Source organism: Podarcis tiliguerta (genome assembly GCF_965153285.1).
Source record: "Podarcis tiliguerta genome assembly, chromosome: 9".
Lineage (NCBI taxonomy): Eukaryota > Metazoa > Chordata > Lepidosauria > Squamata > Lacertidae > Podarcis > Podarcis tiliguerta.
Genome location: NC_139542.1, coordinates 15,223,940 through 15,237,487, shown reverse-complemented (window position 1 = coordinate 15,237,487; position 13,548 = coordinate 15,223,940). Strand labels below are relative to the sequence as shown.

Below are 13,548 nucleotides of genomic sequence, written 5' to 3'. Positions count from 1 at the left end.
CATTGCAGGGGGTTGGACTAGATATGTCTGTGGATCTCTTCCCGCTCTACAAAGCTACCCGAGAACGGTCTGCCAAAAATTCATGTTTTGCGCCGCTCTACATTTTCCTACCTCTATGGTCCCTGTGACGAACGTGGCAAATCCTCTTAAAGGGATATCGCCCCAGGTCCAGTTCACAGAGAACGGACACCACAGAGATAGGCAGCAGTAGAGTTACTTTACCAGCAAAGGTGTCTGCGCTGACCAATTAGAATCATAGCATTGTTGGAAGGGTCCCCAGGATCATCTAGTCCAACCCTCTGCAATGCAGGAATTATATAAAATGCATTCAAAAACCTTGCCCATAATTACCATAAAAACAGCATGGCGCCAGCCCTTTCCTTAAAACTAGTTAGTTCCCAAAAGCCTGTTGGAACAAGAAAGTCTAAGGAGGGAGTTCCAAATTAGGAGCAGCCACCAAGAAGGCCCTGTCCTCCATCTCTACTAAGCATGCCTGGGAGGGTGGTGCTGGGACCAGGAAAAGGGATAGGAGCGTAGTAACATGACTGCGGTTGGGGTGCTTTAACACTTGGTTGTTCCCTGCACTGATTCCTGCATTTCAAGGGGTTGGACTAGATGACCCTAGGATCCCTTCCAACTCTATGATTCTATCATGCTAGAATCGATAATTTTACTTAAGGCTTTCACTTTAAACCTGCTTCTAATCAACTGGCTATTTGTTCTGCTAAAACATTTCCAGATGCTTTCTAGGATCTTTTCCTACCCTTGAGGGAAATTATCCTAACCACCCAGCTCATCCCTTAGCCAAGCCCTACCCAAACCCTCTCCAAACCCTCTTTCTGACAGCTGATCTGTCAGGTTCTGTCTTTTAACTCTCCACTCCCTCCTGATCCGTCAACCCTGATGGGATGCACCATCTCCAGGAGAGTAACTCTAGCTCTCTGTCTGTCACTGGGCCTGCAGAGAGCATTTTAAACAGCTAGATTCTGTCTCCCAGCCCTCATTTTTAAAGGTAATTTCTCAAATTGAGTTCCTCCACTGTGCAACAGGCTGCTCCCAAAACTGCAGCAGCTCAGAGAGCTTTATTGGGGGAGGGAGTCCTCTAGCAAGTATATATATATATATACACACACAAATTATTCCTACAAGGTTGTTGCTCCACCCATTTCATCTTCACAACAACCCTGTAAGGTAGGTTAAAAGGCAGCGACTATATTTCAAGTTTGGGAAAGAAACAAAGACCTATTGGAAAAGAAAACCCCTTGGTGGATTTCACCAATAGAAGTTTTAACCATCAAAAAAGTCAACATGGAAGGGGGGGAAAGCTACTTATGAAGAACTAACCAAAAAGACAGATCATGGTATAAAACTCAAGCCGTATGAGGAGGTAGAGAGTTTATTTACAGGGTGGTTACAGTATCACCAAGTTAATGATTTACTAAAAGAAGATAAAAGGAAAAAGGGATTTGAGGATAAGAAATCTAAATTCAATATCGATATTCTAGAAGGTAAAAATAAAGTACTATCAAAAACATACCATTTATTATTGGATTGGTATACGAAAGATGAAGAGATAAAGGAAGCCATGGTTAAATGGGCTATCGATTTTGGCCATAATATCGAGTTTGATGCATGGCAAGAACTATGGAATATAAACATGAAATTTACGGCTTGCACTGCCTTAAAGGAGAATTTGTGGAAAATGATCTACAGATGGCATCTAACGCCGGTAAAGCTAGCAAGGATGTATAGAACAAAAAATAAAAAATGTTGGCAGTATGGAGAGGTGGAGGGTGACCTCTACCATATGTGGCGGACCTGTAGTAAAGTGAAGGGCTTTTGGGAATTAATCTATAACGAACTTAAAAAAATCTTTAAATATACTTTCCCCAAAAGACCTGAGGTTTTTCTACTGGGATTGATTGGAAAGGAAATTGAAAAAAAAGATAAAAACCTCTTTCTATATGCCACGACAGCAGCCAGAAATATGTTAGCTCAGAATTGGAAAACAGACATAATACCGAATATAATGGACTGGCAGGTTAAAATGATGGACTATGCAGAACTGGCCAAACTATCAGGAAAATAAAGAGATCAGGACGAGTAGAAGTTTCAAGAAAATTGGAGTAAATATTTGATGTATATAAGAAACAATTGTAAATCTTTGAAGACACTGGTAGGGTTGGAATAACTCTTACAGCGTGTAGTCGATAATATGATATATAAAGTACGTGACATTAGAATTGTTACGGTAAAATCTGGGTGCGAGGCTGCTCTGCCACCCAGCTCATCAGACTAAGTCCGCAGGTCCCTGCGGAGGAAAATGAGCTCAGCCGGAGACAGGAGCAAACTGCAGAAGATCCTAGTTTATTGCGCAACAGGTTCAAGGCGAGATTGAACAGCGAGAAAGGGGTGACATGAACTTTTGAAACTTCCCTCCATGTCCCAGAATACAGTGCAAAATACATCCCAGTTACATCATGAATACACTAAGAAGAGGTTGGGTTACACAGATTACATCATGAATATATTAAGAAGAGGTTGGGTTACACAGGATTAACATATGGAGGAGGGAGGGGGGAATATGCAGAGCTGGAGATATGCGCAGATAAGCACATCCTGAGTACCGGTGATGAGAAGACAATGGTCCATGTATGCATAGTCTGCCACCTGGCATTGCCCAGAGGAAAGGCTTGGCAGAGAGATTTGACAGGATTAGGGTCTTGACGCCTTGCTTGAGGGATTATGGAGGACAGGGGAGGTGTCATGGAGTCCTAGAGAAATTGAGCAAATTGGCACGTTGATTTTCTATGAATTTTATAGATTTTGGTCCCTTTTGACATTGACAATTGGAAATAAATGGATATATTGTAGCAAAGAAGGAGGTGAAGAAGACATGCCCCCCCTTCCGTATCAGAATTTTATTTGATACTTACCAAAGAAATGGAGGGAACTCAGAGGCATGATAGAGCCTAAGTTAAATATGTAACCTATATATGTGTATTTATGAATGCATGTATGTTTACTGAAAATCAATAAAAACTTAATTTGCAAAAAAAAAAAAAAAAAAAAAAAAAGTAGTGTCTACCCCAGGGGGAGAACCATTGAGCTCCCTGGAGGACAAAGAAACACTTTCATGTGCTTTCCTTTGGACCTTTGAGCTTCTCTGCAAGCTGAGCCACTGTCAGAATACTTTGTTTCTTCAGTAACCTGCAAGAAATTGGCACACATACATAACTGCTGATCTCAGTTTATATTAAGTCACGTGGTAAGGTTGTAAAAAAAAGTCCAATGCATTAGGTAATTTTCAAAGTAAAATTTGTATGTTGAAAAGTGCTGCAGAACTGCAAATGTTTCTGCAACCTTTGAGATGACATTGCTAAAAAGGTTTTTTAAAAAACAACAACAACAACAACAACAACAACAACTGTGGCATCGTGAACACGAGTGACTGAAAGTGAGGCAAATATAGAGAGGATTTCAGCTTCTGTAGACCAAGGTTCTGTCACTATTTCTCAGCCTAGCCTACTTCACAGCATTGCTGTGAGAGGAAATTGAGGAAAGGGAGAACCATGTATGCACTGAAATGAGGCTGCATTTTAATGTTGTATTTTAATCTTGTTTTTAAGTTGTATTTTAATCAATTGTTTTTATACCTGGTGTTAGCCACCTTGAGCCCGGTCTTGGCTGGGGAGGGCGGGGTATAAATAATTTTTATTAATTTTTATTAAACAACTAAATATAAAACCCACAAACAACTAAGATCGGTGACCATCTGCAATCTAGTTTCACGAGCAGGTTTGCTTACAATAGTGTGCAATATATAATCACACAGGTTAATTGCTAATATAAAAATTGCATCCTTCTAAGCAACTGGGTGTGGTTCCCCCCCCTTGTTCATCACTATTAAACACACACACACACACACACACACACACACACACACACACACACAACTTAGTAAATGAATAGCCTGTTGTATTACAAAGTCCTCCCAGCTGTCAGCTAAGTCACAAACGAGGAGGAGGAATCAAAATGAATCTCATACTGGAACTCCTGCGGCTCGTAGGCATTATAATCTATTCGTACCTGGAAGCTTGTGTGAAACTTGTTATTCCTGTGAAAAGAAAATCTGTCAGTGGTGAGATTGTGCTTATCACTGGAGCGGGACACGGCATCGGAAGACTCACTGCCTATGAATTTGCCAAACGGCAGAGCAAACTGGTGCTCTGGGATCTAAACAAGGTACAAAATAGCTCCCCCTTTGAAACCCTATAACTAATGGGAATGGTAAATGCTGGTGTGTGGAAATAATGGCTAGCAGGCTTCCTGGGTTCTTAGAATCATTTGCAGTCAGTCCTACTCATGTTCTCCTGGAAAGAAACTCCATTGACTTCAGTGGGATGTACTGTGCTCCTTCATTAAGTCCATTTGCCCTTCTGCGGCAGGCAGGCGGATTTGCGGGCAGGCCACGGGGATGCTCCCAGGATTGGTGTACGGCAGCCTGGATCATTCCCTGCCACCCTTTTGACAGGTAAGGGTATCCTGTTAAAAGGATCCAGAAGGGATGGCTCCTTTCTGATGCCCAGATGGGGGCTAGGGCCTTTCCACTCCTCTGAAGGGAACCACTTGGGGGATGCCCTGATTTGACATGGGTCTTCACTCTTGGAGATACTTCCAGCAGATGGGCTGGAGTGATATTTGTGGTGACTTACCTCAATGCCTATGGCCTAAAGCTACACATCTGTAACCAACAAAGTTGCGGCCCTATTTAATCCCATAAAACTAAAATACTGTGTACTGTCTAGTTATTTATCCTTCCAGGAACGAGGCAGTCACAGGGCCTTGGCACGCAAATATGCCTAGGGCTGCACTCCGTGTTTGCTTATAATGGTAGCTTCTGATCTTTGTGTGGGAAGATGGAGTAAAATCTACAATGGCAGCTCTCAATACTCTTTTTCAGCATTGGGCAGATTATTGTTGTTGTTTTGTTATTGTTGTAAATAAAAATATGCTCTTTTCTCTTATGGGGTATCCAAGAGCCCATATAGAGTCCTTACATAGGTTCCCTATTGGTAGGAGAAAATAACAGAGGCCAACCAGAGAATATTGAGAAGCAAAGCAGCTAGTAAGCTTGATCTTTATTGATCTGTTGCAACAGGGTACTCCCCTCACACGCAGGAGAGGAAGAGGCCCCCCATAATTGCTGTGGAAGGGCTTATAAAGACTTTTGAAATTCCCATTCTCTAGATCAGGACCACCCCCAGAAACATTATGCATACATCACAGAAGGGGTGTAACCTAAGACCACCCCTCAGGTACATGCATACATCACAGGAATTTAAATGTTGTTTTTCTCCTCTCACAGTTTATCTCCTGTCTGGCAAGTTACTTGATTGGATTGTCTGGGGTGCCTGACCATTCTTTTGTAGTGCTAAAATACTTATTTCCTGGGCCAGGTCACACCTTATTCAAACACACATATCTTGTGAGGAAAGAGACAATGGGGAGGCTTTAAGACATATCTTGTGAGGAAAGAGACAATGGGGAGGCTTTTCCAGTTTAACCTTGCAGGGAAAGGATTTGGTCAGTTTAGGAATCAAAATGGTTCCAGGTTGGTCTTCCTGTGTTGATCTATGTATGTGCAGTTATGAACATTGCCATATATCTAATACCATAAAATTCCTATCACATTATTATTTATTGAATTTACATACTGCCCTAGACCCAGAGGTCTCAGGGCAGTTCACAGAAAAGATCAACATAAAAACCACAATATGTATAATCAGGATAAAAACAACAACCCAATAACACACACACACACACACATCCAAAAAAGAGCCACATTTTAAAAGGGCATAGGATGTCAATCAGATCAACCAAAGCTCTGGTTAAAAAGGAATGTTTTTGCCTGCTGCCTAAAGGTGTATAATGAAGGCACCAGGTGAACTTCCCTGAGGAGAGCATTCCACAGACGGGGAGCCACTGCAGAGAAGGCCCTGTTCTCATGTTGCCACCCTCCGGACCTCTCGAGGAGGAGGCATGTGAAGAAGGGCCTCAGAATAGATTCATATGGAAAAATGTGGTCCTTGCGGTTTTGTGGTCCTGAGATATTTCTTCATAGGTCAACCATGCATCGGACACCTCCCTTTCTTTAACAAGAAGCATTGTGGGAAATAGATGATTTAAAAAGGCAAGTTGGGGGTTGAGCCACTTTTTCTTTTATGTCTTAAAATGCTTTGGATTTATGTTCACTATAAAGCTGGCAACAAAGCCCTCGTTCTCATTAGTGAAAAGGTTTGAAGGTGAAATATTTGAATACTACCCCCTTGTCAATTGTCAGACATGTTTTGAATAGAGTGAGAGGGGGAGAAAATTGGCAGATAATCAGAGTTGTGTAGCTGGGTTTTTGTTTTCTTTTTCTCCTGTTGCAGATGACAGATAGGATATAAACACTACAAATAAATAAATAAAATAAAGATACACGCTTGCCCCAGGCTGGTCTAGCTAGGCATGAGTGAGGCATGTGGGAAACTAAAATGGAGGCTTGACAGACCCAGGTGCCTGGCAAGAGGCTGGGTCTATCTCTGCCATCCATGTGGGAATGGCCCATCCAAATGGAGACTATTTCTATGTGCATCAGCCAAAACCCTAATCCGAAAACTGAGTGATCAATTCCTGGGTTTTATCGGAGTGGTCAAGCTATCCCCACCTGGAGGACAGAGACAGGGCCAGTATACCAGCCCCTGCCATAGGTCTAAGTGGACCTCAGATGTAGGGCAGCATACAAATTTAATAATAATAATAATAATAATAATAATAATAATAATAATAATAATACTATTATGTACTGAAGTTCTCACCCTGGGCCAGCAGGGGGATACTGTAGATAGTTATGCAAATGAAGGATCGAAAGTGACGTTCAGTGATTGGATGGATACTGTAGATAGTTATGCAAATGAAGGATCGAAAGTGACATTCAGTGATTGGATAGTTTTAGAAAGTTGTTACAGTAACGTGGTACTGGAGCTCTATATAAGCAGGCTGACTGAGCCCTTCAGTTCAGTTCAGTTCTGGGCCTGTGAATAAACAAGAGCTGTTTGAAGAATTGCTGTGTCATCTGATATGTTCACCCACAACTTAACACTTAATACAGTGGTACCTCAGGTTACATACACTTCAGGTTACATACTCCGCTAACCCAGAAATAGTGCTTCAGGTTAAGAACTTTGCTTCAGGATGAGAACAGAAATCGTGCTCTGGCGGCGCGGCAGCAGCAGGAGGCCCAATTAGCTAAAGTGGTGCTTCAGGTTAAGAACAGTTTCCGGTTAAGTACGGACCTCCGGAACGAATTAATAAACCTGAGGTACCACTGTAATAATAGGGAGGCAGTGGAAGACAGGAGTGCCTGGCGTTCTCTGGTCCATGGTGTCACGAAGAGTCGGACATGACTAAACGACTGAACAACAACAACCACTGTAATAATAATAATATGCACAAGATGGAAGGAGCCAGTTGTGATTTTTGTACTCTACAGCTAGTGGCAATGTGGGAGACCTCTAAGCTCAGATGTGCATGGATGAAGTGTGGCCACTTGATACTAAAGGGAAAGCACTCTGAATATGCTCTTCTCTTTGCTATGTGGTGTATTCTGAGGTTGTGTATTTGGATATGTTCTTGGGCTAAGACGCTGCTCTTAATAAACCATAGGTGAGGAACCTGTGCCCCTCACAGCTGCCGTTGGACTCCAGTTCCTATCATCCCCAGATAGCTTGGCCAATGGCCAGGAATGATGGGCGTTGTTGATCTGGAAGGCCACAGGTTTCCTGGGCCCGTTTTAAACCTTTTCCTGCTGTATTTAGTTAACTTATGTAGTATTCCGTATATACCACCTTCCATCTGTGATGGCGTATCAGGGGTCAGCAAACCTTTTCAGCAGGGGGCCGGTCCACTGTCCCTCAGACCTTGTGGGGGGGGGTCAGACTATATTTTGAAGGGGGGAGATGAATGAATTCCTATGCCCCACAAATAACCCAGAGATGCATTTTAAATAAAAGGACACATATAAAACACACTGATTTCCAGACTGTCCGCGGGCCGGATTAAGAAGGCGATTGGGCCAGATCTGGCCCCTGGGCCTTAGTTTGCCTACCCATGGCGTACATGATTTTGCCCCTGAAAGGCAGTGACTGGCCCAAGGTCATCTCATGGGCTAAGTGGGCCTTTGAATTCTGGTCTCCCAGATCCTAGCTAGACAATCAGTTATGTACGGAATGCAAGGAATTGAGCCGTTTTTCTCCCTTTCTGCATGGCATAGCATGCCGTTGAGGAAACAGCTGAAGAGTGCAGAAATCTGGGAGCCACAGTTCATGCCTTTGTTGTGGACTGCAGCGTCAGAGAGGAAATCTACAGTGCTGCAGAGAAGGTGAGACCTGAAAGCAGCAACGTTTCTTTCTTTCTTTCTTTCTTTCTTTCTTTCTTTCTTTCTTTGTTTTTGTGCCCCCCCCCCTTCTCTCATCCCCCTCCTCTTTATGTTATATCCAGCCTGAAGAGCTCTGGAGTACTCAACGACTTCCTCACTATTTTGTGATATTTTGTTTAGTCCTATAATAAAGGTATTGCCTGCCTATGGATTCTGTGACTGTAAATCTAATCCCGGCTGCTCTTCTCGTTTGTCACATTTTAAAGGTGAAAAGAGACATAGGAGATGTCAGTATTTTAGTGAATAATGCCGGTGTGGTAGCAACAGCAGATCTCCTTTCCACCCAGGACAAGCAAATACAGAAAACCTTTGAGGTCAACGTGCTCGCTCATTACTGGGTAAATATTGTTAGGGTACTGCTAATCGGTGCTTTTTCTCTATTTAAAAAAATGTTTAAGGGTATTCTCATTGTCCTACTCATATTGAAATACTGCCCCTCAATGAGGCTAAACGTAGATTCACAAAATGTTTAGGGGTATGTTAACCCCTGCATCCCCGCCCGAAAAAGCACTGCTGCTGATAATAATAATAATAATAATAATAATAATAATAATAATAATATTGTTTTTATCCCGCCCTCCCCGGCTAAAGCCAGGCTCAGAGCGGTGGCTAACAGCAAGTAAAAATAGCAGAGTGTACATAAAATCACACAGTCAATTAATTAAAATACATCCTAAAATCAGTTCAGAATCAAATTAATGGCTAGAGTTCTGTGAGGATTACAGAAGGAGGGGGTCAGACTGTGCCCTGGCCAAAGGCCTGGTGGAACAGCTCCATCTTGCAAGCCCTGCGGAAAGATGTCAAGTCCCGCAGGGCCCTAGTTTCTTATGACAGAGTGTTCCACCAGATCAGGGCCACGGCCGAAAAAGCCCTGGCTCTGGTCGAGGCCAGCCTAATACATTAAAAAGTACTAATACACTGCTGCAGTTATACCTGATAATCCAAACTAAACCATGACTAATGCATTTATATAATTTACATGCTAAATATTATTGTTGATACACACTTTGCCATAACTTAAGCTGATTTCCATGGAGGGAATCTATTCATTTGGAGGCCAACACTGAGCTGGTTGTCAAAATCATTAAGCTACACCCCTTTTCCCAAAAGCAAACATATTTTCTATAGCAAACTGTTTAAGGCGGGATGACTGTCTCCTCCACCCCAAAAACCCTAGGCAGAAAATGCCTTGAAAGCAGGGCATGCAAGGAAGTAGCCATTGTCTGGGTTTAAAATCCATTCTTCATAGACAGTTGGGATAGCTCAGCTGGTAGAGCACGAGACTCTTGATCTGAAGGTCTTTTCCAACTCTACAGTTCTTTGATTCTATAAAGACCTTGGGCGGTCAGCGTAGCTCCTATTTGGTCCTCATCACCCCTGAGGTTAATGTCATAGAGCATCTCCAGCAAAGTGAATGAAGATGCTTCCTTGCTTTTCTTTTCTTTTCTTGCCATGTCAGATTCATAGTGTCTGGTGGTGGTGTGCCACTGCTGGCCAGCCCCAATGGGGAAGTTCGGTTTGAGGCACTCCATCAGGGTGTGACAAGGGTGCTGAAACTCACCATGGGCAAATGGTTGTGGATGAGCTTGCTTCTAGCTTAGAAACTGGGGCAGCTGATGGGGTGTGGGAGTAAACCTGAACAGGTTTGTTTGTGGACGGAGTGAGTGAACTCATCTCCCAAGCAAGACATGGAACTCTAGGTAAAGTGTGGATGTGGTTCATGAACTCGCATCCAGTGTGATTACGGGGTATTTGTGGGTTGGAAATATTTGTTTGATTTCTGTTGCATTTTTATTGACTATTTCACTTGTGATAATATGCCCTTTAGGCCAAAAAGCAGCATATAAACAAACAGTAATATAGCAAAAGGAAATACAGTGGTACCCGGCAAGACGAATGCCTCGCAAGACGAAAAGCCCGCTAGACGAAAGGGTTTTCCGTTTTTCGATGCGCTTCGCAGGACGAATTTCCCTATGGGCTTGCTTCGCAAGAAGAAAATGTCTTGCGAGTCTTGAGATTTTTTTCCACTCCCCACCCCCTTTTTCTAAGCCGCTAAACCTTTTAGCTGCCTTTTAGCAGCTAATCCGCTAATCCCTTAAGCCTTTAATAGCCGCTAATAGGGTTTAATAGCCGCTAAGCCGCTAATAGCGCTAATCCGCTAATAGGGTTGCTTCGCAAGACGAAAAAACCGCTAGACGAAGAGACTCGCGGAACGAATTAATTTCGTCTTGCGAGGCACCACTGTACTAGATATGTGGGAATCTAACATTGTCTTCCCCCGTCTTTTCAAACTTCAAGACAACAAAAGCATTCCTCCCAGCAATGATGGCAAAGAATCATGGCCATATTGTCACTGTTGCATCAGCTGGTGGGCATCTGACAGTCCCTTTTCTGGTATCTTATTGGTGAGTGTAATAGAAACATTTCTGTTCATACCAACGAATGCTCCGATTAGTCTAGAATAAAATTGTTATGTCTTCAGTGGTCTGTGTTTGCCTGAGCTTGAGTCTGGGCTAAGGATTCTCAGCCCCTGTGTTCTGATTCGATACATGATATCCAATCACAGGACATTTCAGGATTTGGGCCTCTGCCATTGGCCCTTAAACTCTGACTTATGATTCGCAGCTTGGAAGTTTAGACTGCCAATCACGTTGGGAGCGGGAGTGGCCTAGGCCTTCAGAATTGTATATAAGCAGTTGCTTTGCCCCTGTTGTCCAGTTCTGTAGTTCAATAAAGGTTCTTGCTGTTATCACTATGCCTTTCTTTGTGGGTGATATCCAACAAAGGCATATTCAGGGTAAACCCACGGAAATCAGTTTAAGAGTTGTGAAGAACTTTGGTCAGTTATAAGTGATTTATTTTCTGTAAGTTTGTTACTAATTCTCTAGTATTATCTGTCTTAGCAATTCATTGATAGCGGCTATATTTTGAAAGCTTGCATGTTGCACATACATTGGGTAATGTATATCAATCTGCTACTGGGTCAAGTTCATGGTGTTAGTACTAATAGATAAAGTCCTTTACAGCTCAGGACCGGGTTACCTGAGAGACTGCCTTATCCCTTACATACCCAATCAATGTCCAGTGGGATGATTTCTGTGGCAAGTTCCAAAGATCTCTATAGCAGCAGGGCTTTTAGTGTGACTGCCCCTGTTCTGTGGAATAGTATTCCTGTTGAGATGTCACAGGCATTGAGATATTCCTACATTGCAGGGGGGCTGGACTAGATGACACTGGGTTCCCTTAAAACTCTACGATTCTAGGCACCCACAACTGGATACATTTTTCTTCTGAACGGTGCAGAACACTGATCCAAATCCCTACTCAGAAGTCAGTCCCACTGAATTCAATGGGGTTTCTTGTCAAAAAGTATTTTCAGGACTTTCCCAGGTGGACAAATAGGTCTTTGCTGCGAGTGTCATTTTTTTTAGAAGTTGTATTAAATGTATCAGTTTTTGTGTGTGTGCTATTAACTGTTTTTCTGCTTTCATTGTACAACATCTTGAAATGGTTGTGTAGATTGTGATTATTAATAATAATAATAATAGCTAAGAAATGTTTTCAAAGATCTCCCAAATCTCCTCTTCCCCTTAGCTCAAGCAAGTTTGCTGCTGTTGGGTTTCACAAAAGTCTGACTCAAGAATTGTCCGCTTTGGGAAAGGATGGGATAAAAACTTCATGCCTTTGTCCAGTGTTTATTAACACTGGCTTTATTAAAAATCCAAAATCAAGGTAAGTAATGAGAAGGCTCTTTTCCTTTTTTAAAAAATAAATCCCCTTTTGAAACAGCTGCTCCTGTTCTAGAAAAACATGTATAATAGTCCCTGGAGTCATTGAAAAAAATCTGGTAACCATAGTCTACTGACATATCTGTTGGCTGAACAGCTTCTTAGTCTTCCACCACCACATGTGGTACAACTTCCTCTGTCTCAGACTGCGCTGACTCCCCCCACACCTGGCTCCTGCCTCGCAGGTGGCATCAAACCCCATAAATTACTGGGGATCTAGGAGGATCTCCTAGAATTATCTAGGAGATCACTTTCCTGGTCCCCTGCCTCTGCCCCACGCTCTTCAGGGTCCTGTCGGTCACTGACATCATGGGATTAATTTCATGGGCTAGCAACAAAGGAAACCATTACAGTGCTCCTCGGGTTACATATGCTTCAGGTTACATACGCTTCAGGTTACAGACTCCGCTCTCCTTCAGGTTAAGAACTTTGCTTCAGGATGAGAACAGAAATTGTGCTCCGGCGGCATGGCGGCAGCAGGAGGCCCCATTAGCTAAAGTGGTGCTTCAGGTTAAAAACAGTTTCAAGTTAAGTACGGACCTCCAGAACCAATTAAGTACTTAAACTAAGGTACCACTGTAGACCTTTGGAGGAATTGCAGAGAGTTAACAACATTTAAGAAACATTCTGGCAATTATTATAACGATGTTGCTACAGCTAATCTCAAATTGCCCCATGTCCATGTTTCTGGCAACATTTTAGTGAGTGTTTTCCTTTAACCGCAGGTTGTCGCCTATTCTGGAGCCTGACGTAGTTGCGAAGAAACTCATCAATGGAATTCTTTGCAATCAAAACATGATTTTCGTTCCTTGGTTTGTGAAATTCCGCCTGCTGCTGGAAAGGTATGTGGGGTGCACGTAGGAAAGGAGCAATGAACTTCCGAGTTGTTATTTGGGTTAAAAACATGCCTTGTGGTCAAAACAACATCAACAAAAAACAGGCAACCAAAGTCAAGTACCTGTATCTAAAAGAATTCTGAGCTTCTGTGACGGTTGTAACTTGATGCTTCTATTTTCTTTGCAGAATCTTACCCGAGCGTGCCTTGGTGGCTTTGAACAAGTTCACAAACGTGAAATTCGATGCAGTTGTTGGAAGCAAGGGAAAAGAACATTAGATTAAGAGATGCCTTCACTTGGGGTGTATATGAATCCATTATTCAGGTTTCTGATTAATGCCAGGCAATGGGTAAATTATGTAACACCTTGTCTGTAACCTGCAGATGGAATCCCCTGAACTTCCCATCCCAAATATATTAAAAGCACAGTATCTTGGCGTGTA

At 42.6% G+C, this 13,548-nt stretch overlaps 1 protein-coding gene across 1 annotated transcript; it reads left to right on the top strand.

Annotated features, from left to right (window-relative positions):
* Nucleotides 1-3,989: 3,989 nt before the first annotated feature.
* On the top strand, nt 3,990-13,548 carry HSD17B11 (hydroxysteroid 17-beta dehydrogenase 11). The gene is made up of 7 exons (XM_083398724.1): nt 3,990-4,245; nt 8,318-8,425; nt 8,689-8,820; nt 10,781-10,887; nt 12,077-12,214; nt 12,996-13,112; nt 13,294-13,548. Exons 1-7 carry the CDS (start codon nt 4,036-4,038, stop codon nt 13,382-13,384), a joined length of 903 nt encoding a protein of 300 aa, XP_083254850.1. The 5' UTR covers nt 3,990-4,035; the 3' UTR covers nt 13,385-13,548.